Raw genomic sequence first — 25,433 nt, 5'->3', positions numbered from 1 at the left:
GGTGCCTGTCACTAAGTCGGATGACCTGGCTTTAATCTCCAGGACCCACATGACTGCCTCACATTGTCCTTTGACCTCTATACGTGTGCTATAGCACCCCTCAATAAATATAATAAAAGCCCTGTGTTGAAGGAGACCTGTAAGTGTCGGTGGGTAGGCATCACGCGCTCGCTCGATGGAAAGAACCTGGAGACACCAGCCATGCGTTGCCCAGGAGGCGGAAGGTGGCTTTTGGTTGAATGGCCTTTGGGAAAAACCAAGAGCCCAGATGCTCCATACGAAGGAAGAACAAACAAGAAAACTATAAACTCAACTGAACTTGGGGCAATTAGACCCTGGGGGGGGGCTTCGGGAGAGTAGATATTCTGGGCCCCCAGTGTTGAGGTGGGGCAGGGACATGAGAAGTGAGGTGGAATCCCTGTGAGGAGACTGCGGCAGGAGAATGCTGATTTCCAAGCCAGCCCAGACTACACATTGAGACCTTGCTGTAAACATGTTCAAAAGGAGGCCACGGGGAGTCGGGGAGGCTTTCTCCATATGCTGTGTTTCTAGGCTCATGTTACTGATAAGAGTAGAGTTCACATCCTAGCTATAAACGGGGTATCCAAGGGGCTGGCGAGATGGCTCAGCGGGTAAGAGTACCCGACTGCTCTTCCAGAGATCCTGAGTTCAAATCCCAGCAACCACATGATGACTCACAACCACCTGTAATGAGATCTGACACCCTCTTCTGGTGTGTCTGAAGACAGCAACAGTGTACTTATTTATAATAATAAAAAATGAATTTGGGAGCAAGCAGAGGTCCTAAAAATTCAATTCCCAACAACATGAAGGCTCACAACCATCTGTACAGCTACAGTGTAGTCATATACATAAAATTAATAAATAAATCTTTGAAAATCAAAAACAAAACAAGGTGTCCATATCTCTGCTGGCCCCCTTCTGCGTTAGGTTTTCTCTTAACCTTGGCTCCAGCCTCATCCGTTCTCTTGGTGAGGGATGGCATGGGAGCCTCCTTCTCTGTGCCCCGGCTCTGAGGAGTGTCTCTGGAGGTTCACTGGCTCCATTCAGGCCTCAGGTGTGGCTCTACAGACACGGTGGCTGAAGAGGGCTTCCGGAGGTCAGGCCTGAGCTTCATGTATGCCTTTGAGTCCTTGTAGAATTCACTCAATCTGAACCCGTCGTTGGGTGTTCTCGGGTGTTCTCGAGAGTAAAGGTTACCCTGGCAACAAGGACCAGAGAAAGGTCCACCCTGAGGGCCTGAGCTCTTTGCCTTAAGCCTGGTTGAAAGTGGGGGATGGTGTCCTACCATGTCCGTTACCCTAATCCCATGCCCTTGGCTTTCCAGGGGGGCTCGATATTGATGGAGAACAAGCCTGCGAGCCTGAAGTTGATGATGACCTTGGGGCTGGTCACCATGGGCCAGCGTGCTTTTATGAACCGCACGGTTGGTGAGATCCTGTGGGGCTATGACGATCCCTTCGTGAATTTTCTCAACACATACCTCCCAGACATGCTTCCCATAAAGGGCAAATTTGGCCTGTTTGTTGGGGTAAGTGTCTTCTGCCGCTTCAGAGAGTCAGGTTATCGCTCAAGGACCCTAACTCAAACCAGCTTAAACAAAATTGGGAAATTATCAGCTCTTATAACAGGAGACGCCAGGATTACATTCAGGTGCGGCTTGATCCAGTTCGAGTGGGGGGATATGACTGGGGTTTAACTTAGAAGATTTGAGGCACAGCTTATGGGGAGGAGGAGGACTGGGTCTGTGAAGCACACCTCTCAAATGTCCCCATCAGTGCGACTTAGAGGCACCCACTATTTCTCACAGTTGACCTTTGGTAACCTGAGCTAAGGTTTGGTGTCTGACCCCTGACCCCAACTCTCTGGTTCAGCTCAGCTTTCTCTGTGGGGATCTACTGATGGGCTGTGCTTGCAGTAACATTACCCACACCCTCAAGGACCTGTTGTTACTGAGTTCACGTGAGATTTACTACCCAGTGGTTAGAGCACTGGCTGTTCTTCAAGAGGACCCAGGTTCGATTCCCAGCACCCACATGGCGGCTCACAACCCATCTGTAACTCCAGTTCCAGGGGATCTGACACCCTCTTCTGGCTCACTCAGGCACTGCAGTGCAGGCGGTGCACAGACCTACATGCAGGCAGAAAGACTCAGACACATAAAATAAAAATATGTCCAATCTTGTGGAAAGGAGACTAGGTAAGGCACTGTGTCTCCCTGTGACCAGATGGGGACCCCATGGGGTGAACACATAACAAGGGCGGCAGGCTGAATACCCAGTCTTAAAGCTTTTACAGAGTTAGAGGACCTAGGTAAAGCCCTGTTTCTGTACCTGCCCTTCCCAGCACCTCATATAGACTGCCATCCCTCTCTTCCTCACAGCTGAGGTGTGGCCCTTCTACTGAGCTTCTAGATCGTTCCCGTAGGGAATTTGTATTAAATTCTTTCTTTCTTTCCTTCTTTCTTTCTTTCTTTCTTTCTTTCTTTCTTTCTTTCTTTCTTTCTTTCTTTCTTTGTTTTATTATTTTTATTGAGTCAGGGTCTCTCTATGCAGTCCTGGCTGTCCTGGAATTCACTTTGTAGACCAGGCTGGCCTCAAACAGACATCTGCCTGCCTCTCTCTCCCGAGTGTTGGGATTAAGGGTGTGTGCCACTAAACCCCCGCTAAAATGCCTTTTTACTTTATTAGCTGTTGGCCCTGATTGAGTAGACTTGTCATCTGTGTACATGGGAGTATGAGGCAGGAGTATGGCAAATTCAAAACCAGCCTGGACAACTTAGACCCTGTCTGAAAATGTGCAATAAAAAAGAAGGCTGGATGGAGGGTGGAGCTGGAGAGATGGCTCAGTGGTTAAGAGCACTGACACTGACTGCTCTACCAGAGGTCCTGAGTTCAATTCCCAGCAACCACATGGTGGCTCACAACCATCTGTAATAAGATCTGATGCCCTCTTCTGATGTGTCTGAAGAGAGCTACAGTGTACTCACATAAAATTTTTAAAAAGCGTGGTGGGAGGCTGGGGGTGTGGCTCAGTGGACAAGCACTTGCCCACATGTGTAAGGCCCTGGGTTCTGTCCCCATCATTTATGCAGCAACAGTGAGGGGACATACCCATAGCTGAAGAATAGGTGGGCTTGTGCCTATGTCATGATCTATGCCCAGGGCTAAAGGTGCTGTTGCCTGCCTGTCTGTAGATGAACAACTCAAATTCTGGGGTCTTCACTGTCTTCACGGGCGTCCAGAATTTCAGCAGGATCCATCTGGTGGACAAATGGAACGGACTCAGCAAGGTGAGCAGGAGGGGAGACAGTCCCCATCGACTGGGGTGGGGACTACATCAGGACAAGCCTTGACAGAGGGTGTCCAGGTCACCCGAGGACTTCACGGGTCCCACGACTGTCCCTGAGGTATTTCTGTCGGGAACTCTGTACTCTTCGGTTCCTGAGCTGTCATTTCTAAGGCTGACAGGAAGACATCCCCATAAAGATAAGACAATGAGGTCCAGCACCTTGCCTAGGCCCACCCGGAAACCCCCCAACACTGCTTATAGAACCCAGCTTCCTGGCCATTTACCCACCACCACGCCTCTGTGTACCCAGAGAAATGTGTTTTCCTTCCTTCTTCGAATACACAGAAATCCTGTCATGTGCTATTTTGCTGCTGGCCTTTCTCCTTAGGGGCATCTTTATGGATAATGTGTTTTTGTTCTGTTGTGTTGTCCAGAGGTCCAGGTACTAAAGATGGAGCGCAGGTCATGTGAATCCTTGACAAGGACACCACTGCTGAGCTAGACTTCTGCCCTTCACTGGGGGATTCTAGGCAGGGGCTCTACCACTGAGCCACACCCCCAGCCCCTCACTGGGGGGATTCTAGGCATGGGCTCTACCACTGAGCTGAGCCCCCAGCCCCTCCCTGGGGGATTCTAGGCAGGGGCTCTACCACTGAAGCCACGCCCCTAAATTTTTTTATTCTGAAATAAGGTCTCTGTGTATCCCAGGCTAGCTTCAAAAATTCAATCCTCCTGTCTCTGTTGCCTTGCAAGTGTTTAATTCATAGATGTGTGTTACCACACCCAGCCAACAGCTATTCTTAGTGGGTGCTGTTCACATTAGCCAGCTGCTGTTTTATATGCATTGGTGTTTTGCCTGCATGTGTCTGTGTGAGGGCCTTGGATCCCCTGGAACTGGAATTATAAACAGTTGTGAGCTGCCATCTGGGTGCTAGGCATTGAATCTGGGTCCTCTGGAAAAACAGCCAGGGCTCTTAACCATTGAGCCATCTCTCCAGCCCCTAATCGTCTCCTTTCTACTATGAGAAGGGCTGACTGAAAGCTCTTACTGCAGAGTGGGAAGTACGTTTAGTTTTGCTGTTGCTGTTGTTGTTTTGTTTTGTTTTGTTTTGTTTTGGAAGCAGGGTCTCAGTGTAGTCCTGGCTAGCCTGGAACTTGTACAGATGACTTAACTGAGTCCCCAATAATACTGTATGTTCTGTCCCCACTGTGGGGAACAGGAAACTGGGCTGGATGCTCTGTGCACACAGCCTGCTCACAGGCTTGGATATGACGATGTCTGCACTAGGGCATGCATTGGGTGCAGGCCCTGGCTGTCCCTCAAGGCTATGTCTCATCCTGTCCTGCAGATCGATTATTGGCATTCGGAACAGTGTAACATGATCAATGGGACTTCCGGGCAGATGTGGGCACCCTTCATGACACCCGAATCCTCGCTGGAATTCTTCAGCCCGGAGGCATGCAGGTAAGCCCTGTGTAGGGACTCCCTGCCTCCTACCAGGAAACTCTTGCTTCTGAGATGGTTCAGGGTCCACTCAGGTAGCTCCCTGGGAGTGTGCTCAAAGTGTCTGGCCCTCAATGGTTTTTCTTGTCATTGTGACAAGATACCTGACAGAGGTGACTTGCGAGGTGTCTGGGGACTCAGTCATGGTGGCAGTGGTGAAGGGTACTGGTAGGAAAGGGTTAAAGTCTTGTAGCTTGGGCTCCACCATCCCCAGCCACCTCTCCAGCCCATTTATTTGTGTGTATGTATGCTGATAATGGAACCCAGGGCCTCACACACACTAAGTAAGTGGCCTGATACTGAGTCATGCCGCAGACCCTAAATAGGATTTCAGCCTGGCAGAACTGTGTGAGAGCAGGGTGCAGGCCAGGTGTCTCTTTCCTTCAGTCCTTCATGGTGTTATCTCCAGAAACAAAGGCCTCTTCTTATACAATCACAAGGATCGAAATCAGAGAATTTAACATCGCTCTAATAAGAGCCTCTAAGCTGGTGCTGCTGCATAAAATAAAAAAACAAACTGTGCTTATAATTTCAGATTAGGGGCCATCTTTGTGGCTGGGGGTGGGGGGAGATCAAAGCAGGAACTCCAGGCAGCTAATCAATCCACTTACAGGAGCAGAGAGTCACATTGAATGCACTCATGCCTACAGCTCAGATGGCTGTCTCCATTCTTATACAGTCCATGAGCCAAACCTAGGGAATAGTGCCACCCACAGTGGGCTGGCTCTTCCCACATCAATTAGAGGAATCCAGACAATTTCACACAGTGAGAGTCTCTTCACAGGAGATTCTAACTATGTCAAATTGACATTTAAAAACTTACCACCAGACTGTGTGAAAAGATTTTCTGAGAAGAGCTTTTGCTTAGTGTTGGGTCTTAGAAATCTGGGTGTCGGTCAGGTGTGGCAGTGCTTGCCTTTAATCCTAGCACTCAAGGCAGAGGCAAGGGAATCCTTGGGAGTCTAAGGCCAGCCTGGTCTACGTAGCCAGTTCCAGTTCTTTACATAGAGAGACTATAGAACTACATAAGGAAGGGACAGAGGGAGGGAGGGAGGGAGGGAGGGAGGGAGGGAGGGAGGGAGAGAGAGAGAGAGAGAGAGAGAGAGAGAGAGAGAGAGAGAGAGAGAGAGAGAGAGAGTGCCAATGTCTTGTCCTCTTTTTTTGGTCCATCCCTATTGGTTTCCTGTTGTTTTGAGATGGGGGGGTCTCACTGTGTAGCCTGGCAAAAAAGTATCCTCCTGCCTCAACCTGCACAGTCCTAGGATTAAAGCCACGAGCCACCACCCCGAGTGCTGCCCTGGACTCTCTTTGTTTTGAGGATTGAGCAGACATGTGTGTGTTATGGTGTTGACCATGGACAGTGTGGGTCACCCGGGCCTTGTTTCCCATCAGAGGAGTGTTTGAGGCCAGACAGTAGGGGTGAATGGATGGAGAGGAATCAGGGTGGACAAGGGAGACTGGGAGAGCTGAAGTCTGGGCTGAGGGAGAGGTGGGATGTGGAGGTTCAGGCGCAGGAAGGGACATGACTAAGAGGCCCTGGCAGGTACAGTGAGACAGGAAGTGGAGAGGGAAGCCGTGGATGGCATCACACTGCAGGGTGACTGCAGGGCCATGGTGGTTGCTCATCTCTCCGCATGCACAGGAAACCATTGCCCAAAGCCTTGGTTTCCACAGTCCTCATCAGCTCTCAAGCCCCTATCAAGAGAGCATGGCACATCGTTGTTGTAAGTGTAAGGGAACTCTGTAAACCTCTGTACACTTCAGATTATCTCAGGTGACTGACACAGCTACTGCAGACATGTGCTGTGCATGTTTTGGCTGGCTTCCTTCCTTCCTTCCTTCCTTCCTTCCTTTTTTCCTTTCTTTCTTTCTTTCTTTCTTTCTTTCTTTCTTTCTTTCTTTCTTTCTTTCTTTCTTTCTTTCTTTCTTTCTTCCTTCCTTCCTTCCTTCCTTCCTTCCTTCCTTCCTTCCTTTCTTTCTTTCTTTCTTTCTTTCTTCCTTTCTTCCTTTCTTCCTTTCTTCCTTTCTTCCTTTCTTTTTTGTGTGGTTTTTCGAGACAGGGTTTCTCTGTGTAGCCCTGGCTGTCCTGGAACTCACTCTGTAGACCCAGGCTAACCTGGAACTCAGAAATCCGCCTGCCTCTGCCTCCCAAGGGCTGGGATTAAAGGCGTGTGCCACCACTGCCCGGCTGCTACCATACTGTTATGAATCATAATGGAAATGTCTGCGTTTTCCAGTGGACTTTTGTGGGCAGTCACAACCCACAGGTTGAGAACCTCCGACCTAGGGCATGCTGGCCAAACCCTGCTGAGTTCTGGTTTTTAATTTGCCTCATTGTAAGGATGGATTAGTGAGTGGGGAGCCAAGGGAGCAGGCAGAGCATTGAGAGATCGCTGAAGTTTCCTCAGCAACAGGTGACTAGTGTCATTGCAGGTCCCTGTGGTTTCTTCTGCAGGGGTGCCCCAGCCTCTATGCTCAAGGCACAGTTCTCACCCTGCCTCCCCTCTGCAGGTCCATGAAGCTGACCTACAACGAATCAAGGGTGTTTGAAGGCATTCCCACGTATCGCTTCACGGCCCCCGATACTCTGTTTGCCAACGGGTCCGTCTACCCACCCAACGAAGGCTTCTGCCCATGCCGCGAGTCTGGCATTCAGAATGTCAGCACCTGCAGGTTTGGTGAGTGGCCTCTAAGTGTTCCCCGCCTCCAGGCTGAGGTGAGAGGTGAGAGGGTGGTACCAGGATTTTATCTGCTGCCAGCTTGCTGTCCCATCAATCTCTGGTCTCTGCACCCCTGATGATCTCAGTGCTACAGATAGGGAGCTAAAGGTAACTGGAAAAAAGATAACAGCCACCCTGATAAATGTCCCACCGGCACGCGTTATCCGCAGGCCGTGTCACTCCGAAGTCCGAAGGGTCCTGCCCTGAGGTTAAGATTCCATCAGTGGGCACTGCTTCTTGGCCACGGAGAGGAGTCTGCCCTCATCCTCTTCCTGCTTCCGGAGGCACCACATTCCTTGGCTTTGTGGTCCCTTCCTTTCTCAACCTAGCATCCAGCTTGAGACTGGGTAGCGCATTGTGGCCCAAGTTAGCTTCAAACTTGCGCATCCTTCCTGCCTCTGCCTTTGGAGGTACCGGGATAGAAGGCATGTACCCCGACACCAGATCCCCCTCAAAAAACACTCCGTTCTATGACCACCTCCTCCTTCTCTGTCCAGCCCATAGTTTTCAGGACCCCAGAGACTGACTGGGTAGAGGCCACTGGGAGACTAGGGCCTGCCTGACACCTGGTCTGTTATCCTGGCGGCTCTAACTTCTTTGCCCACTAGGACGAGGCTGGAAACATTCCCTGTGGCCATTCACCTGCTGGGAGCAAAAGCTAGAGTCTTGCCCTTCACTCAAACTGGCCACGCTCCTATCCTGTCAAACTCTCCTCTTTAGCCAAGTTGGGTGTGAATCTTGGTACTGGCTGTGGCCCCCTGGCACGTCTGCTCTCTGTTCTAGTCCTGGGCCCAACCCTGCTGCTATTGCTCAAGTCTGTAGACTTGGGTGCGAGCTCTGTGCCTCACCCCTCACCTGGCAGTCAGGCCCAGGCTGCTCTAAGCACCTCCCACACAGTCTTTCTCCTTCCCACCCACCTTCTTCCCTTGTCACTCGGTGCCCTTGCTCTCTCGTCAGCTCGTATTGCACCAGATGTCAATCAATCTCAAATGAAAAGCTTCCTCTGATCCTGATTAGATCCTCCCAGACACTCTCCCTGATCTGCCATCCCCTCTGGCTCTCCAGCCGCTCTCTGGTACACTCTCTCTTATGCCTTCCTGTTGCCTACTCATGGCTGTCAATGTTATTTATTGAACCCTCCCCTGCTTGTCTCCTCCTTGGACTGCAAACCCTGTGGCCATGTCCCAGTAGGATACTGGGAGTCAAACTTCTAAGGCCTCTTACACAGACGTGGGATCCAGGGTTTGCCTGCGGACAGGAAGTTTCACTCACAACCGCAGCTCTGCCTTCCCCTCCTTGTACTAGCAAAAATCCCAGGGCTTGGTTCAACTGGTCCAGCTCTGACCTAGTCATTAGTCTGTGTTGATTGGCCAGGCTGGGTCCCACACACCGCAGGGGCAGCAACAGGCCCACATCACACAGAACTCTGCTGTCAGGGACAGAATTTCAGCTGTGAAAGAGAATCTAAGTGTAGTTGTGTCTGTAGCTTGTTCTTTTGTGTTTGTTTGTTTGTTTGTTTGTTTGTTTTCCGGAGACGGTGGGTTTAAGTATGCATGTGCGTGTTGCACACGCGTGGAGGGAGGTATATGCAGATGCATGTATGGATGGAGACCGGAAGTGGGTGTCTTCCTTCATCACTCTTTGTTTGTTTGTTTGTTTGTTTGTTGACACAGATTTTTCAATCACTAATCCTGGATCTTGGAAGGTCCAGGAATCCACCTGTCTCTGCCTCCCAGATACAGATGTGGCGCTGCTGGGAACCCGAATCCGGGTCCTCACACTTGCACAGGAGGCTCTTAACTGACTAAACTGTTTTCCCAGCCCCTAAAGCTTGCCCCTTGTAAATGGGGTGAGAACAAGAAAGGGGAAGAGGAACAGGGATTCGAGTGATAGGGAACACGGCCATGTGACCAACAACCCCACAAAGAGACAACTCTTACCACACCCAACATCTCCCCTTCCTGCTCCTTCTGCCCACTGGCCTGACTTTTGGTCTCTCGGCTCTCTGCCTGGCATTACTGTTTACATAGATGGAGTCACAACTGTTCTTTCTCCCTCGATCCCTGATGCCTCCCATGATGGCTATCATATGGTAAATCTGCGAGATAGGGGGTGATAGCCTAGATTGTTGGGTGGTGTTCCATGCTGGGGCTAACTCTGCTTGCCTCACTCCTTCCTGGCTCACGGAGCTTTCTTCTGGCATTTCACCACTACAAGGATGCTTCTAGAACATTCTCGCACCTGCTGTAGGAGGAGTACACCTGAGTTCGAATTTCTGTGGCATTTTATCTTAAGATAAAGAATGCACATAGGTGTCCCTTTCTGGGTCACGAGACTTTCTTGGACTCAGGACTCTCCATGTCTCCTGTCCTTGTCTTGGGAGCACCTTGGATCTTCCCTGAAATGGTCCTTAATCACCACGCGGGTAATCCTGAGCAGTTAAGTCTGGATACACGGGCCATAAAGCTATAAATTAATTATACTTATTGCCCGGGTGCGGCTCTCTGAGGGTGTTTGGAAATGAAAAGAAAAGATGAGACACACCTATTGTTAGAAAGCCACCCGGGCGGGCGGGCGTGCCACCTGCAGCAGGTCTGTGCCCGCAGCCTTGACATTCTGTTGGAATCTGTGCTTCTAGGTCTGGTTAGGTGGGGGCTTCATCTCCCCGGGATCCATGGCGTCCCTCTGAAAGAAATGGGGTTCTGTCTGATCTTTGCTGGTGTCTCCTTTCACAGTATGGTTGGAAGGATGGGTAGGGTTTTCCAAGTAGAAGGCAGCATATCTCAGCGTGACTTTAGAGGGTCCATGGAGGTGACGTTAGGCCTCAGGGATTGATCAGGTCTCTTTTCTGTTCTGTTGTATCCTTGGTGTTGTGTTTCCATGAGGGCTTGAAGGCCACCCTGAGGATCCTTCGCCTGTCTTTCTGACAGGACCAGGTGTCTCTCTGGAGCCTCGAAGGTTCTAGGGTTCACCTGGATTCTCAGTGATCCGGGTTCTCTGCTGCATCTCTGCCCACGCGCACCTCCTGGCTAGGCCATTTCTCTGCCAAGGCTGTCACAGGTGCAGCACTCTTGTGTCTGACACCTGCACTTGAAGATGCCCATAGCAGCCTGTTCAGGGGTTAGGGGCTTCAAGCAGTGGATATCCTGGAGACCAGACTGGGATGGAACTCAGAGATCCACCTGCCTCTGGCTCCCGATTAAAGAGGTATGCTAGCCTGTCTGGCTTTGGATTTTAAAGAAATGTTTTCTTTTTAAAAAAGGTTTATTATTTATTGTATTTATGAGTACACCATAGCTGTCTTCAGACATGCCAGAAGAAGGTATCGGATCCCATTACAGATGGTTGTGAGCCACCATGTGATTGCTGGGAATTGAACTCAGGACCTATGGAAGAGCAGTCAGTGCTCTTAACCACTGAGCCATCTCTCCAGCCCTGTTTGTTGTGTTTTTGTAGTCTTAGCTATCCTGGAACTCACTATGTAGGCCAGGTTGGCCTCAAACTCAGAGATCTCCTTGCCTCTTCCTCCTAGGTGCTGGGATTGAAGGTGTGTACCACCAGGCCCAGCTAAAACACAATGCCCCCCCCCCAGTGGATTTGTTGCCCTGGAGCCTCTTGTGGCCTCCCCAGGGAGACTCGGAACTCGAAACTCCCCAGGCCCTTGTCCTGAGATCTCTGGGTTGAGCCACTTTGGCTGGTTGGTGGTAAAGTCCCACCTCAGGGCCCTGGGTGGGAATCTCTCATTGGTGCTATCCCTTCCATTCCTGTGATGTCAGAGACCCACTCACGTGTACCCCTGAGCTACAATGTCTCCAAAAGCAGTCTGTGTGCCTGGCTTGACATTCAGACTCCGCTCCCACTCCTAAATTCATATGGTGTTAAATTTCCTTTTCCACCTTCATCTCCCATGATTCCCTGCTGCACCTCCAGAGCTGGAGGGGTGAGGGTTGAAAATCTGTGTTCAAGCTCTCACCTCTGCTACACTCCCACCCGGAATGCTGCTCTCTCCCTTCCTCCACCCACCCACCCACCCCCAACACTGTAATCGGCCACTCTGGCTCCATCCACCCTCCCCGGGTCCTGTGTGTGCTCAGCTTGGTCCCCAGTGTTAGCATCCCTGCATCCCTGGCACCGAGGCAGGCCAACGTGACGCTCCCGTCTTCTAACGCCTCTCTTCCCCTCCTCCAGGTGCGCCTCTGTTTCTCTCCCACCCGCACTTTTACAACGCCGACCCTGTGCTGTCAGAAGCTGTTCTTGGTCTGAACCCTAACCCAAAGGAGCACTCCTTGTTCCTAGATATCCATCCGGTAAGCTCCCTGTCCTGCTAGTGGCTGGAGCCCATTCTCATAGATTGCCACTGGCAACTGGGCACCTGCCCCGCTCCCCCCAATTCCCCAGGACAGAGCGGGTTCCACCTGAGGCAGGGGAGTTCAGTTCCTTCCACAGAGGTTGCTCCTAGAACTTCAAGTCATCAAAGTTTTACTTTACCCCAATTCCAGAGTTCAATGATATCATTACCTTTTTTATTGGGGCCTATAAAAAAGATATAAGATAGTAAATTAATTAAGACCTATCAGCCGGGACGTCTCCTTCACCAGAGACAGATACCCTTGACAGTGTCAAGACACCAAAGACAACAGCATGGGCCACAGTGTCTCACAGAGAAATCAGGGGGAGGAATTTGTCCTGTGTTAACTTCTCTCTGCCTCTGGTCACTGTCAGATGTGTCCAGTCCAGGGTTCCTGCCCTACGTGACGCCCTGAAGGCATTCCATGAAGAACTCTTTTTTTGTTTTACTGGGTGGGGATGGAAGCCCTGGTTTTGAACACACAAGGCCCCAGGCTCTGATTCCGAGCTGTGCCTGCATCTGGCCTTGAACTTGAAAATCCTCCTGCCTTGGCTTCCAGTGTGTCTTCACACCTGGCCCACCGCTGAGGGTTATCACAGAGGAAGGGTGGGCACATGGGGGGTAAGTCATCTGAAGTCTTACCCAGGTTGTGCCTAGCTCCTCAACAAGGAACTTGACATAAAGGTGTTTTATATCAGGAAAGCCCCTCAGAATAGGGGGGCCTGGTTGTCGACTGGGGACCTGTCCTGTGAGCCTCTCTCCCTCGGGCAGATACATGCTTCATCCCAGAGGACGAAGGTGTTTGGTATTATTAACTGTCTATGCAAATGGCACAGTGAGGCCAACACACTAGCTTAGAGAATGGGGTACCCTCATCCCCCAGAACTTAGATTCCAAGACCAACACTGGGCACCTACCCTGGCCGACTTCTAGGGAAGGTTGCCGGGCCCACCCATGGTATGCGTGGTTATCACATCCATGCCTCTGTCCAAAAGTCATACCAGGTTTCTGGAGGCCTTTGCCCTGGGGGCAGGAGGGATCTGGGTGCCCTGGGCAAAACGTGTCCTGGCCTTCTACTGTGGGTGATTACAATCTGAGAGGTGGCCTCCGGCCTCCCATCAATCTTTCAAGAGTCTCATGATCTGGGCAGGGCTAAAGGCATCAAACTGAGGTCTCTTTTCACAAACCTTTTCCATTCTAGAACCTTCTTCCTGATTTAAATAATACCTGTAAATTCTCCTAGTGATTTTTTGTTGTTGTTAATTTTATGTGAGTACACTGTCACTCTCTTCAGACACACCAGAAGAGGGCATTGGATCCAATTCCAGATGGTTGTAAGCCACCACATGGTGGCTGGGAATTGAACTCAGCACCTCTGGAAGAGCCGTCAGTGCTCTTAACTGCTGAGCCATCTCTCCAGTGAGATTTTTTTTTTTAAGCATCACATTTTATTTATTTTTTTTAAGATTTATTTATTTATTATATGTAAGTACACTGTAGTTGTCTTCAGACACTCCAGAAGAAGGAGTCAGATCTCATTACAGATGGTTGTGAGCCACCATGTGGTTGCTGGGATTTGAACTCAGGACCTTCAGAAGAGCAGTCAGAGCTCTTAACCGCTGAGCCATCTCTCCAGCCCCAAAGCATCACATTTTAAAAAGAGAGCTGCATGCAGGCAGCTCTCTGTGGCTACCTCTGTTAGGGAGCGCCAGGATGCTACATAGTGGGAAACTGGCTCGATTAAACCTACTCACCCTGGACTAGGCCCTTCCTTTGGTCCCCTGGGCCATTAGGAAATGTAAACAGGGGAAAAAAAGACATCCTTACTGCGCATGCCCCACACTTGGGAGGCACTGTCTTAGGCAGCTTTGTGAGGGCTGGGAGGATAGCTTAGTAGGTAGGGTGCTCCCCTGCCCTTCACAGAGCCCTGGCTTCCATCCCAGCACCATGTAAAGTTAGGCATAAGTCAGTCCTCAGAAGGTGGAGACAGGAAGATTTGGAGTTCAAGGTCATCCTTGGCTACATAGCAAATTGGAGTCCAACCTGGACCACATGAAATCTGTCCCCAAACAAACATGCAGTGTGGTGGGTGGAGGGGGGTCATCCCTCTGGCGACAAGTGTCTAGAGAGGGGATCTTGCTATAGCTGAGGGAGAGTCCAGTGGGTGTGTGGGAAATTTCTAGAAGGGTGGATGCCTCAGCATGTATTATCTGGTTTAAGTTGGATGAGGGACCCCAGGGGTGGAGCAGGCTGGAGCGGAGGCTCCCCCACAGGATCTTACATCTCTCCTCACTGCATTCACGCTCTAGGTCACTGGGATCCCCATGAACTGTTCTGTGAAGATGCAGCTGAGCCTCTACATCAAATCTGTCAAGGGCATCGGGTGAGTGGAGTTGGGGCGGGGGCTTCTGAAAGCTTCAGGGGCTAGGAGGTTTCATGCATTGGTGGATGCAAGGCATGGGACAGGGCGGGGCCCAAGCATTGGGATCCATCTGCCTCTTTTCCTGGGACTGTGTCATTGCTCTGGATGGAGACTCAGACCCAGGCTGCATCCTGACACTACCTCCATCCTCCACGCCCAAGGGCTCTTCTGCCATTAGTCGCATTGGTCATCTTGTCTCCTCACAGAAGGATGGATTTGCCTGCTTGTATGTCTGTGCACCATGTAAGTGCAAGAGCCGCTGAGGCCGGAAGAGGGCATAGGGACCTGGAGTTAGACGGAGTTGTGAGCCACTGAACGGATGCTGAGAATTGAACCTGGGTCCTCTAGAAGAGTGGCCAGTGTTCTCAACCACAATCCCCTGGGTTTACTTTATGTTTAGCTTTGTGTAACGTACAGAGTGAGACTGAGAGTCCTCCTGTCCCCATTCCCTGCTTGCCCGGCAGAAACATGGTGGTAAGAGTCCAGCCTTGGGACTGGAGAGATGTCTTAGCAGTTAAGAGCACTGACGGCTCTTCCAGAGGTCCTGAGTTCAGTTCCCAGCAACCACATGGTGGCTCACAACCATCTCTAATGGGATGATGCCCTCTTCTGGAGTGTCTGAAGACACTAAAGTGTACTTATGCAAATAAAATAAATAATTCTTTGAACAAAAGGACCCACATGCTGGTCACTCCTCAGCATCGCAGATCACATGCCTGGGAACCACTGAGAAAGAGGTGGACTCTGGGCTTCATGGTGAAAACTAAGTCCAGGAATTACTGGACTCAGCTAGGCTCCTGTACGTACACACACACACAGACACACAGACACACACACACACCGGGACCTCCTGCATGCCAGAAAACACTCTTTCACTGAATTACACCCCAGCCCTCTTCACCTTTTAGGTCTCACTAGATTACCCAGGCTGCCCTTGAAATCCCTCTGTAGCCCATCATGGCCTTGAACATGTGCCACTTGATCTGACTCATCTGGGCTCTTGAAACCAGAGGCCAAAGTGGGCTGGCCACGGGCTTGAGTTCCTGAGGTCAGCGGCCAAACATTGATTTGTTCCACTGCCTCAAATACTCTTTAGAAATCTTTATAGATTTATGGAGAGGTGTCAGAGACGCAAGCAAATCTTTGTTCTCTGTCCCCGGTGCATTCAGTACTGTCAGCTCCTGGCAGTATCTGTCACGGTAAGGAACCAAAGTCTAGTGCAGTGTTATTGCCACAACCCCAGCTCCTCAGCACGAGATGCAACCCGCTCACGCCTCACACCCGGCTCCTGTGGCTGTGATGGGTTGTTTTTGTTTTTGTTTTTTAATCTCTGTTTCTTGTTGGTGTTGTGGGTTTGGGGGTTTTGTTTTGTTTTTTGGAGGGGAAGGTGGTTCATACAGAGGCCAGAAGAGGATGCCATGTGTCCTCCTTCATCCCTCTTCCCTTTCTTCCCTTGCGGCAGGATTTCTCACCGAAGCCCCAGCCAGCTTCTACGTGGCTCAGCCCTGGGGTCACAGGTTCAAAGCCACACACAGCTTTTAGCCTGGGTTCAGGGGTCTCCCCTCAGGTTCATTTGCTTGAGCAGCAAATGCTCTTTTACACACACCCCAGCACGGTGATACTTTCTCCTCCAGCTTTTGGGGTGTTAAAGTACTTGCTGGATCTGGGTGTGTGTGGTGTGATCAGGTTTCCCTGTAGATAGCAACAGGGGCAGCCACCCAGGCTTTGGTGGGAGGAGACTTATTATTATAATTATTTATTATAATTAAATATAGACTTATTATAATTGGTATTATTATTATTACTACTACTACTACTACTATTTGGCTTTTTGAGACAGGGTTTCTCTGTTTTAATAACCTTGGCTGTCCTGGAACTCACTTTGTAGACCAGGTTGACCTCAAACTCACAGAGATCCACCTATCTCTGCCTTCCCAAGAGCTGGGATTAAAGGCATTGTGCCACCACATACACAGATATTATTATTTATTTTTAAAGTTGTATTTATGTATTTTATGAATGAGTGGTCTGTCTGTACACCTGTGTGCCAGAGGAGGGCATCAGGTGCCATGATAGATGGTTGTGAGCCACCATGTAGTGGCTAGGAATTGAACTCAGGACCTTTTAACCTTTGAGTTATCTCTCTAGCCCCATTTTTAGTTGTGTTTAGTGTGTGTGTGTGTGTGTACAGGTACATGCCACAATGAACATGTGAAGGTTGGGACAACTTTAGGGAGCCTGTTCCACCTTCTGGGTCCCAGGGATGGAACTCAGGTCTTCAGGCTTAGCAGCAAGCACTGTCACCCACTCAGCTGAGCCTTGCCACGCCCCTTAATTAATTTTTTGCATTAGGGTTTCCTGTAGCCCAGGCTAGCCTCAAACTTGGCTAAGGATAGTCAACTGTACGTAGTGTTACAGGCTCCCCTTCATCTTTCTGTCTCATTTTCTTGTGAAGTGGTTTCAACTGAGCGAAGGCCTTGCACATGGTAACCAGAAACTTTCCCACTGACACCCCAAGCCCCAAACATAGCTCCATTGCAAGGGTCACATCACCCCTGGTCACTCACTTTGTGTCCCATGTTTCCAGGCAAACAGGGAAGATCGAGCCAGTAGTTCTACCGTTGTTGTGGTTTGAACAGGTGAGTCTATGAAGGTAGAAGGGAGTCTGGGGGTCTCTGTATGTTAGCTGAGGCTTTTAGTTCGCTTTGATGCTGTTATGTTAACTTCTGGTACCTAAATTTAGCTATTTGTATGTTTAGCCTGCCCGTATGTATGTATGTATGTATGGGTATCATGTGAGTGCCCGGTACCCACAGAAGCCCAGAGAGCATCAGGTCTCCTAGAACTGGAATTACAGATGGTTGTGAGCCGTCAAGTCGATGCTGGGAATGAAGAGTGGGTTCTCTTGAAGAGCAGCCAGCGCTCTTAACCACCGAGCCATCTCCAGGTTTTGTTAATGGCCCCTGAGAGGGGTGAGTGGAGATGGAATTCGGCACCAGGCCACCCTGCAGGCTTCCTGATCTCTCTCGTCGTCGACCTTCAGGTCCTAAGACTAGATTCTAACCAGCGAAAGAGATGACTCTTATGCGAGGAGGCTTGGGGCCAGATCCACCTCCCATTAGCCAGTGCCTCATTACCTGGGCGTGCCAACAGCAAGGGCGTCTGGGAAATGTAGTTCTCTTTGGACTTCTAGCCAAAGCGCCCGAGGCTCTCTGTTCTGATTTGGGGCGGGGCGGGGCACAGTGGGATGGGTGCCTTGGAGACGCAGTGTGCAGCCCGACCTTTCTTCTGCAGAGCGGAGCAATGGGTGGCAAGCCCCTGAGCACGTTCTACACGCAGCTGGTGCTGATGCCCCAGGTTCTTCACTACGCGCAGTATGTGCTGCTGGGGCTTGGAGGTCTCCTTTTGCTGGTGCCCATCATCTGCCAACTGCGCAGCCAGGTAAGTAGGGGCGGCCACGCCTTGGACTCGGACTCGGCTCGGGTTTCAGCCAGCCTCCGTTTCCTGCAGCTAGCTCTTGTTCTACCTCCTCAATCGCACCCTGCAGTAACTTTTCTCTACAAGTCCTGGAAGGCCCAGGACCCTCCCAGGTCGGGGCTAGGATGAGACAGGTACTTAGTCATTTGGCCAGCAAGTGGGTGCCACTTGGTGCCCGCTCTGGAAAGTGCCTGCCGAAGGTGGAGGTGGGGGGTCATGGCTGGGCTGGTTAGAGAAGCAAAGGAAAGCCAGGTTAAACCAAACATAGAAGTAGTTTTTCCCAAGGAAAATGCTCTGGGCCGGAGTTGGGTGTGAGATGGAAGTGGGAGGAGCCACGTGTGGGATCATGAACTTACATTTTCTAAGTCCAGAGAAAAAAGTGAAAAAAAAAATTTAGTTATAAATTTTGCTTAACCCAAATATATCAGCATATGAAGTTTTACATCAGCCATAGAGCACTTGTTTAGCCAGTGTGAGGCCTTGTATTCAGGCCTCAGCGCTGACAGGAAAAAAAGAAGAAGAAAAGAAAACGGAACGATAGCTCAGTGATTATGAGCACTTACTGCTTGCAGGGACCCAGGTTCGATTCCCAGCACCTACCTGGTGTTCTGCAACCATCTGTAACCCTAGTTCCAGATGATCTCAAGACACACACACAGTGCACATACTTACATGGAGAACACTCATACACATAAACTAATACAGGTGTGGTGGCTCATGCCTATAATCCCAGCACTCAGGAAGGAAGGAAGGAGGTTGGGGGAGAAGGATCCGGTTCAAAGTCATCCCTGGTTACATGTAGGGTTTGATCAAGGCCAGCCTAGGATACGTGAAATCTTGTCTCCGAAAATCAATTAAACTTCAAAAAAAGAATAGTATGGGAGACTGGAGAGATGGCTCAGCAGTTAAGAGCACTGGCTGCTCTTCCAGAGGTCCTGAGTTCAATTCTCAGCAACCACATGGTGGCTCACCACCATCTGTAATGGGATCCGATGCCTGCAGAGCAACAGTGTACTTGTATACATAAATAAATAAATAAATAAATAAATCTTAAAAAACAAGAATAGTGTGGGTTAGACAGGGGTAGGGGTCACTTCCATAAAGAAAGGATGAATGAGGAATGTAACATAAGAGCATGCAGCCCCTGAAAGCAGGAAGCAAAGGGGTGATGGCTAGAACCTTCGTTCCCTTCTGGCCTCAGGAGTACCCACTTGTGCAATGAGATCTTGGGGTTACGACATTGGTCAAGTCCCCTGGGATGCTTGCTGATAGCTGTAGTTGTGAAGCAGGGAATTTGAGGACAGGACTGTGATCAGCTGTGATTCAAGAGGGTTGCTCTCTGCAAACAGGGGAGCCACTGGCCACCTTTGAACACCTGTAGAAGAGCCACTCACGGGGTCCCACCTGAGATGTCCTGAGGCCACAGGCTGGGCTTTCTGTGCGTGCTTGGTGTGTGTGTGGGTCTCCCCACCTGCTCTCCTGCAGTCAGCCGGCTGGCTGGCTTTCTTCTTTAAGGCTTGCTTGCTTGCTTGCTTGCTTGCTTGCTTGCTTGCTTGCTTGCTTGCTTTGGGAAGGACGGATCCCTCTGGAGTCCCCAGCACCCGGCTTCCCTTTCCAAACACAGGCCCCAAGTCTCTTGCCATCTCCAAAGGGTGTCTGGTTGCCTCTGGCTCTCCATGTTGACTGTAGCTTTGAGGATCTGGAGGACATCACGGTCTGGGCTTCTGTTCTTCTTCCCTGCTGCTGCCCAGTGAGAACTGAGCCAGGCTTTTTCAGTCAACCATTGGAGGAGAGACCCCAAAATAGAAGGCAGGTGTCTTGCTGGGGTCTAGGGGCAAGGTTGTTTGTCCTGCGGGTTTCGTCAGAGAGAGGCCAAAGAAGCAAGCCACACCCTACCAGCCTTGTCCTGACAAAGCTAGGCCTCACCTGTGTGTTCCTGCCCTTGAGCATCTGGGGTCGGGGGGTTAACTGCTTGCTGGTAAAGAACATACTCAGTCATACGCCATTCATAAATCAAGAGTATGTTAATGTTTCCCTCAGATTGAAAAATACCATGGACTTGGAGAAGAGGTTAAGAGAGAGATTGTACCCAGTAGGCTCCAGGCCTTAGGTTCAAATTCAGCCCCACCAGACCAGACCAGAGAAATTCAAACACTCAGCAGGCCCGTCCCGCTGTGGCCACCTCCGCCACTCTCTTCCTGTCGGTGACTTTCTGCTTGCCGGACTTCCGGGGCGCTTCACCCACAGTGCAGGGTGGAACAAGACTCTGCAATCCTGTTCTCTTCTGTCCCTTTGCTTCTGGGGGGGGACCCAGCGTCACCCCAGTGACACGGCATGCCATATAAACTAGCTTGGTTGTCTTCCAGGAGAAATGCTTTTTATTTTGGAGTGGTAGTAAAAAGGGCTCCCAGGATAAGGAGGCCATTCAGGCCTACTCTGAGTCCCTGATGTCACCAGCTGCCAAGGGCACGGTGCTGCAAGAAGCCAAGCTATAGGTGCGTACCAGGTAACCCCCCCTCTTTTACCCCACCTACTCATAGCCAGTAGACCTACCATCTCTACCTATAGCATCTTCCTGGATGTTATCCACATGGAGAGCTGTTATTCTCCTGCCTCTCACCCTCCTGCGAGATGGGAATCTTGCCTCGGTTTCTTGGACCCTTTCAGTCATTGACTCTCATTTACAAGGTCCTGTTAGAAGATGACAGTTAAGCCAGTTGCTTCTCAGTGTCCCATCCCCTGCAGATTGCTAAATACAGGTCCCTGGGCATCTCAGAAAGCCAAGAGACTCTCTCTCATAGCCCAAAAGGTTTGAAAACTTTTTTTTTGGACTTCAAGGGCAATTAAAAGGAGACACTGACTCCAGTTCAGAATAGAGAGACTGAAAATGAAGAAGTTTAAACATCAGTTAAACACCAGCTGCATACTCAGGCCAGGGCCTGAGGATAGGATTTCATGGTCAAGTACACAGGGTGTGTGACAGACTGCTCAATACAGTCTGAATTTAGATGGAGTCGTGTGTCCGCCCTGTGCTTTGTTGGGATGGGTGGTCCAGGTGGTGAGCCACTGAGTCAGGTATAGCTGGCGTCCTGGTTTGCTTAGTAGCCATCTCGCAAGGATCCAGGACGGTACTTCTCCAAGATCTCCAGGTCCTGTAGGGATCAAGGTTCAGGAGAGAGGCTGAGCCCTACAGGGTGTGTCCCTGCCTGGGAAGGGACCGGAAGAGCTGTGGTCCCTGCAATTTGGGGTTAGCAGAGGTGAGTCAGTGTCTCAATAGAAGCTGCTATTTTAGCTTGTGAGCCAGCTTGGGTGTGAGCACTTTCTTGGAGGGAGCTGGGGGGGGGGGGGGGGCGGAGGCAGGGCTTGGCAGGGCAGGTGGGGAGGGGAAGCCACAGCTCAGCTCCTGGAGGCCAGCTGACTACTTGTAGCAATGTCATCTGTTTGAGAAGCAAATAAGGCAGAACTCTGGTGGCTGTGTGATTGTCCTGGTGAGTGCCACCTCCCTGGAGGAGGAAGGAACTCTGCAGCTCAGTGGGTCCCCATATGTCCCTGGAGCTGAGGAAGGGTCCTGCCAGGAAGAGGCGGGGAGATGGTTAGTGTCTGTCAGTCATGGTGATGTTTGCGTATTGCCAGAGGGCGAGTCAGGCAGTCCTGAGTAGGAGCTAGGGAACTCCCAGGGGACAAATGTAGGCTCCAAGCAGAGGCTTCACAGTCCCTTTAGCCCATAGGTACACAGCCATATCCCTGTCCAGACCCTAATAGAATGAACAAGATTGGGCTTACCTCTTTACTTTCCCAGCTTGGTCTAATCCTCATTTGGCTCCAAGATTCCCCTGGGTGTCCCCTAGCCCTGGCCATGTGCTAGGGAGGGCAGTGTCCTCTGAGGATCAACTACAGCACATGGGTCCTTGCATAGGGACCTCACCCTCCCCCCGACCCCCCCACTGCCTGGCTAAGTGAAATTCGGTGAGGCCCCACACTCTGCCATGCACCTGGGTGTGGGGGTGGTCCCTAGAGGCTGCTGCCATTTGCTATAGAAGGGAAACAGACGTGCTGCCAGACCAAAGAGTATTATTATATGAATAAAGTTCCACTGGGTGGATGGGCATTTCTGTAAGGCAAGGGGGTTGGGGGGTTGGCAGGTAGGGTTGGCTGTCCGGCCAGGCTGTGAACACAGTAGCCTTTAGGGAAATGATCTGATCCTCTGTCTCTCATTCTGAATTCTTCTCTGTCAGACACAGTACAGGGAGGAGCCAGGACAGAGCAGGGGAAATCTGCCCACCCGCCCTGGCTGCCCAGGGTCTTGTGGCTTTGTTGTGTGTGTGTTTTCATGGAAGAGACCAAGCTACAGAGTCAACTCTTGCTTTATTCTCTGGCAACAAGGGCGTTCTGGGCCACTCACACTGGCTTCGAACTTGTGGCCATCCTCCTGCCTCTGTCTTGCGAGTGCGGAGATTCCAAGCATGCACCGCTACTGTGCCTTGTGTCCCCTTCCCCATTTTACTTCTGTTTTTGTTTTTGTGTTTTGTTGTTTTCGTTTTTTTGGGTTTTGGTTTCGTTTCGTTTCGTTTTTGGTTTTTGGTTTTTCGAGACAAAGTTTCTCTGTGTAGTCCTGACTGTCCTGGAACTCACTCTGTAGACCAGGCTGGCCTCGAACTCAGAAATCTGCCTGCCTCTGCCCCCAAGTGCTGGGATTAAAGTCGTGCGCCACCACTGCCCGGCCTTTTACTTCTGTTTTTTTGTCTGTCCATTTGTCTGTCTGTCTGTGTGTGGTGAAGCCAGGGCCTTTTGCTTAGTGTAGTCCACCTCTGAGCTTCACCCCAGCACCTCCTGTTTTACTTCTGAGTGAGACTTTCTGGAATGCTGGGGTGCTGTGTCGGAGTTTGGGGGGTGGGATGGGGGTGGTGTCTCCTTGGCTTTGATCCAAAGAGAAGACGCCTCCCTGCAGTTTCCTTCCCTGCCACTAGGGGGATCGGTATGGGGGTTGCAGGGCAGGGGTGCCCAGTGTTCTTAAACCCGGCCTTCCATTCATTTTCCTAAGTTGGGAAGTCTTTTCAAGTCAGAGTCTCCCAACTTACCAAGCCATCTTTTCCTGTTCTGCACCCTTTGCCCAACATCCTACTGTCCCTAAGGCCCGGAGGCCACCATTACTGGTGAGAGTGTGTCTCTCTTACCTCTATGAACAAGAGCCAGTTTTAATAGCTGTTCCTGGCATGTCAGGTGACAGCATTTTAAACATGTCCTCCTGTGGGCAGACATTTAAGCCATTCCTAGTTTCTTTGTGCGGCGGTGTTATCTACCCACTCCGGACTCTGCCCCCCTCACTGTAACAGGCCAGTCTCTCTGGCCTCAGTTTTCCCATCTCTAAAGGGAGAGGTTGGAACCAAGAGATCTACATGACTGAGGAGCCCCCATGTCTATAGAGTGGCATCTCTGGGTTCATGGTGGACAGGGCTAGATGTGTCAGGAAGTGGTTTCTGTGCTGGTGGGATGTGCAGTGGGACTAGGGGAGGTAGGCAGGGCAGGGCTAGGTGACAGGCTTGTGACTCAGCTTCCGTTTTTCTCCACAGGGTCCTGAAGACACTATAAGCCCCCCCAACCTGATAGCTTGGTCAGACCAGCCACCCAGTCCTTACACCCCGCTTCTTGAGGACTCTCTCAGCGGACAGCCCACCAGTGCCATGGCCTGAGCCCCCAGATGTCACACCTGTCCGCACGCACGGCACACAGGTGTCCACGCATGTGCAAAACAACTCAGGGACCAGGGACAGACCTGCTGCCAAGTGAGCCTGATGGGCCACAGGTGTGCTCTTCTAAATGGCCTGTGAGCCAGGCTGTGGGAACTTTTGCTGCCATCAGCCCCTCCTGTAGGAGCCGGCCCCGCCCAGGCTCCTGACTTCCCTCAGGAAGTCTTTCTGTCTTTCTCCATCAGTCTGAAAGCCTTAGTTCCCACGGAGGACGGATCTGTCACTCCTAGGGGCTGGGCATATGTCGGCCTCATGTGCCAAGGCCGGGCAAGCAGCTCCAGGTCCTGACCAGTTTGCACACACACTCTGGAGCTGTATCTGGCGCTTTTCCTATTGTCTCTGCTATGTCACCTGAACACTGAATTAACCACTGTAAGTGGCAGAGGTGGCAGGCCCCTCAGGGTCCTTATTTTTCAGGCATGGGGTCAAAGCTAGAGGTATGGGCCGTCTAACCCCCCTGCCCCCCGGCATCTAGTGTACCTCACCAGAGGGTATTCGGAGGCCCAGCATCCTGCAACCGACCCCTTTTTTCTACTGGAAGAGAAATTTTATCATCTTTTGAAAGAAAGTCATGACTGAAGCAATAAACCTTTTCACAGATTCAACAACACTGGCTTCTGTGACTGTTTCCTGGGCAGGGCTGGGTCTCCAGAATCCAGGCCACATCAGTAGGTGTTCCCATGACTGCCAGCGAGTCTCCTGGAGTGAGGCCAGCACCGGCCACTAGCCATGTTTCCACCTCAAGGCTAATGTGGTATGTGGCTTGGATGCACCAGGACAGGCTAGCTCTGTCCTTTCTCTATCCCGTGGAACCTTCTGGGCCTCCCAACAGTCTGTGTCCAAGATCAGAACATCCTTGTTACCCCAAGTGACAAGCCTGCAGAGTCTGGGGAAGGGCTGGAAGGGAGGGTCTAACTTTTGTCCCAAGTTCAAGCAGGGGTTCTACCTGGCATCTCTGAGAGTAAAACCATGTTTTGCCCTTAAGGGACCCACTAGGAACTGGGCAATAGATTTTCACTGTGAACATTAAAAACTACATAGACACTCACTCCGTGGTTGTAATGGTCTTCACCCCTCCCTTTCTTAGAAAAGAATTTGAATTATTGTGTGTGGGCCCATGCCATGGCATAGGTCAGAGGGTGAGCTCTAAGAGTTGGTTCTTTTCTCACCATGTGGGTCCCGGGCATCGAACTCAGGTCCCCAAGTTTGGCAGCAAGCTCCTCTAGCCGCAGAGCCATCTCGCTGGCCTTGCACTTCCTCAACGAGCACTGTCCTCTTCCTGCCCTGGAACCATTGAAAGTTTCCTACCTCATACTATACACTGCATTATAATTGTGAGACATAAACTTCTATATACAGCAAACATTTTTAGTTTTGTCTTGTAAGAGGGGGGGTCTAGCTTTGTAGGCCAAGCTGGGCTGGGACTCATTATCCTTTGCCTCTCTGCTCCTAATGCTGGGGTGACGGGCACACCCCCACCATAGCCAGATTTCTTTTTTCCAAGACAGGATTTCTCTGTGTATCCTTAGCTGTCTTGGAACTCACTCTGTAGGCCAGGCTGGCCTTGAACTCACAAACCCACCTGCCTCTGCCTCTGCCTCTGCCTCCTTAAGTGCTGGGATTAAAGGCATGCACCACTAGGCTCAGATTGTATTATTTCTAGGACTGAGAATAACCAGCCTTTCTGGGCTACCCAGGTTGGTTGTAAACTTCTGGGCTCAAGGAATCCTCTGGTCTTAGCCTTCTGCATGGCTGGGACCAGAGACCTCTGTGCCTGTGACTTTCCTGAGCTAGTGTCTGCCCTTGCTTCTACTGCACCACAGACAGAGGACAGGGGGACTCAGAGGCAGACATTCCTGATCCAGAGTCTGGAGGCTCAAGAGGGTTGGGGCAGGCTGGCTAG

The 25,433-nt window shown here is 50.9% G+C and overlaps 1 protein-coding gene across 4 annotated transcripts in view; it reads left to right on the top strand.

The window, feature by feature from the left end:
- The window catches only part of Scarb1 (scavenger receptor class B member 1), a 65,418-nt gene extending 41,280 nt beyond the window's left edge, over window positions 1-24,138 (top strand). For 2 of the 4 annotated variants that reach the window (XM_021161992.1, XM_021161994.3), the window contains exons 4-13: window positions 1,349-1,552; window positions 3,218-3,313; window positions 4,662-4,777; window positions 7,328-7,494; window positions 11,725-11,843; window positions 14,194-14,267; window positions 16,894-16,945; window positions 17,601-17,747; window positions 20,150-20,278; window positions 23,354-24,138. In XM_021161992.1, coding sequence (XP_021017651.1) covers window positions 1,349-1,552; window positions 3,218-3,313; window positions 4,662-4,777; window positions 7,328-7,494; window positions 11,725-11,843; window positions 14,194-14,267; window positions 16,894-16,945; window positions 17,601-17,747; window positions 20,150-20,278 — 1,104 coding nt within the window. In that variant the 3' untranslated portion in view covers window positions 23,354-24,138. Of the gene's footprint in view, window positions 1-1,348; window positions 1,553-3,217; window positions 3,314-4,661; window positions 4,778-7,327; window positions 7,495-11,724; window positions 11,844-14,193; window positions 14,268-16,893; window positions 16,946-17,600; window positions 17,928-20,149; window positions 20,279-23,353 lie in introns of those variants that run through there. The other 2 variants (XM_021161993.2, XM_021161991.2) reach the window with 2 other exon arrangements.
- Window positions 24,139-25,433: the final 1,295 nt, after the last annotated feature.

The sequence above is a fragment of the Mus caroli genome, unplaced genomic scaffold (assembly GCF_978045245.1).
Source record: "Mus caroli unplaced genomic scaffold, Mus_caroli_1 scaffold_4, whole genome shotgun sequence".
In the NCBI taxonomy this organism is placed as follows: Eukaryota; Metazoa; Chordata; class Mammalia; order Rodentia; family Muridae; genus Mus; species Mus caroli.
The sequence above is the reverse complement of the archived record's forward strand: the minus strand, read 5'-3'. Positions and strand labels throughout refer to the sequence as shown.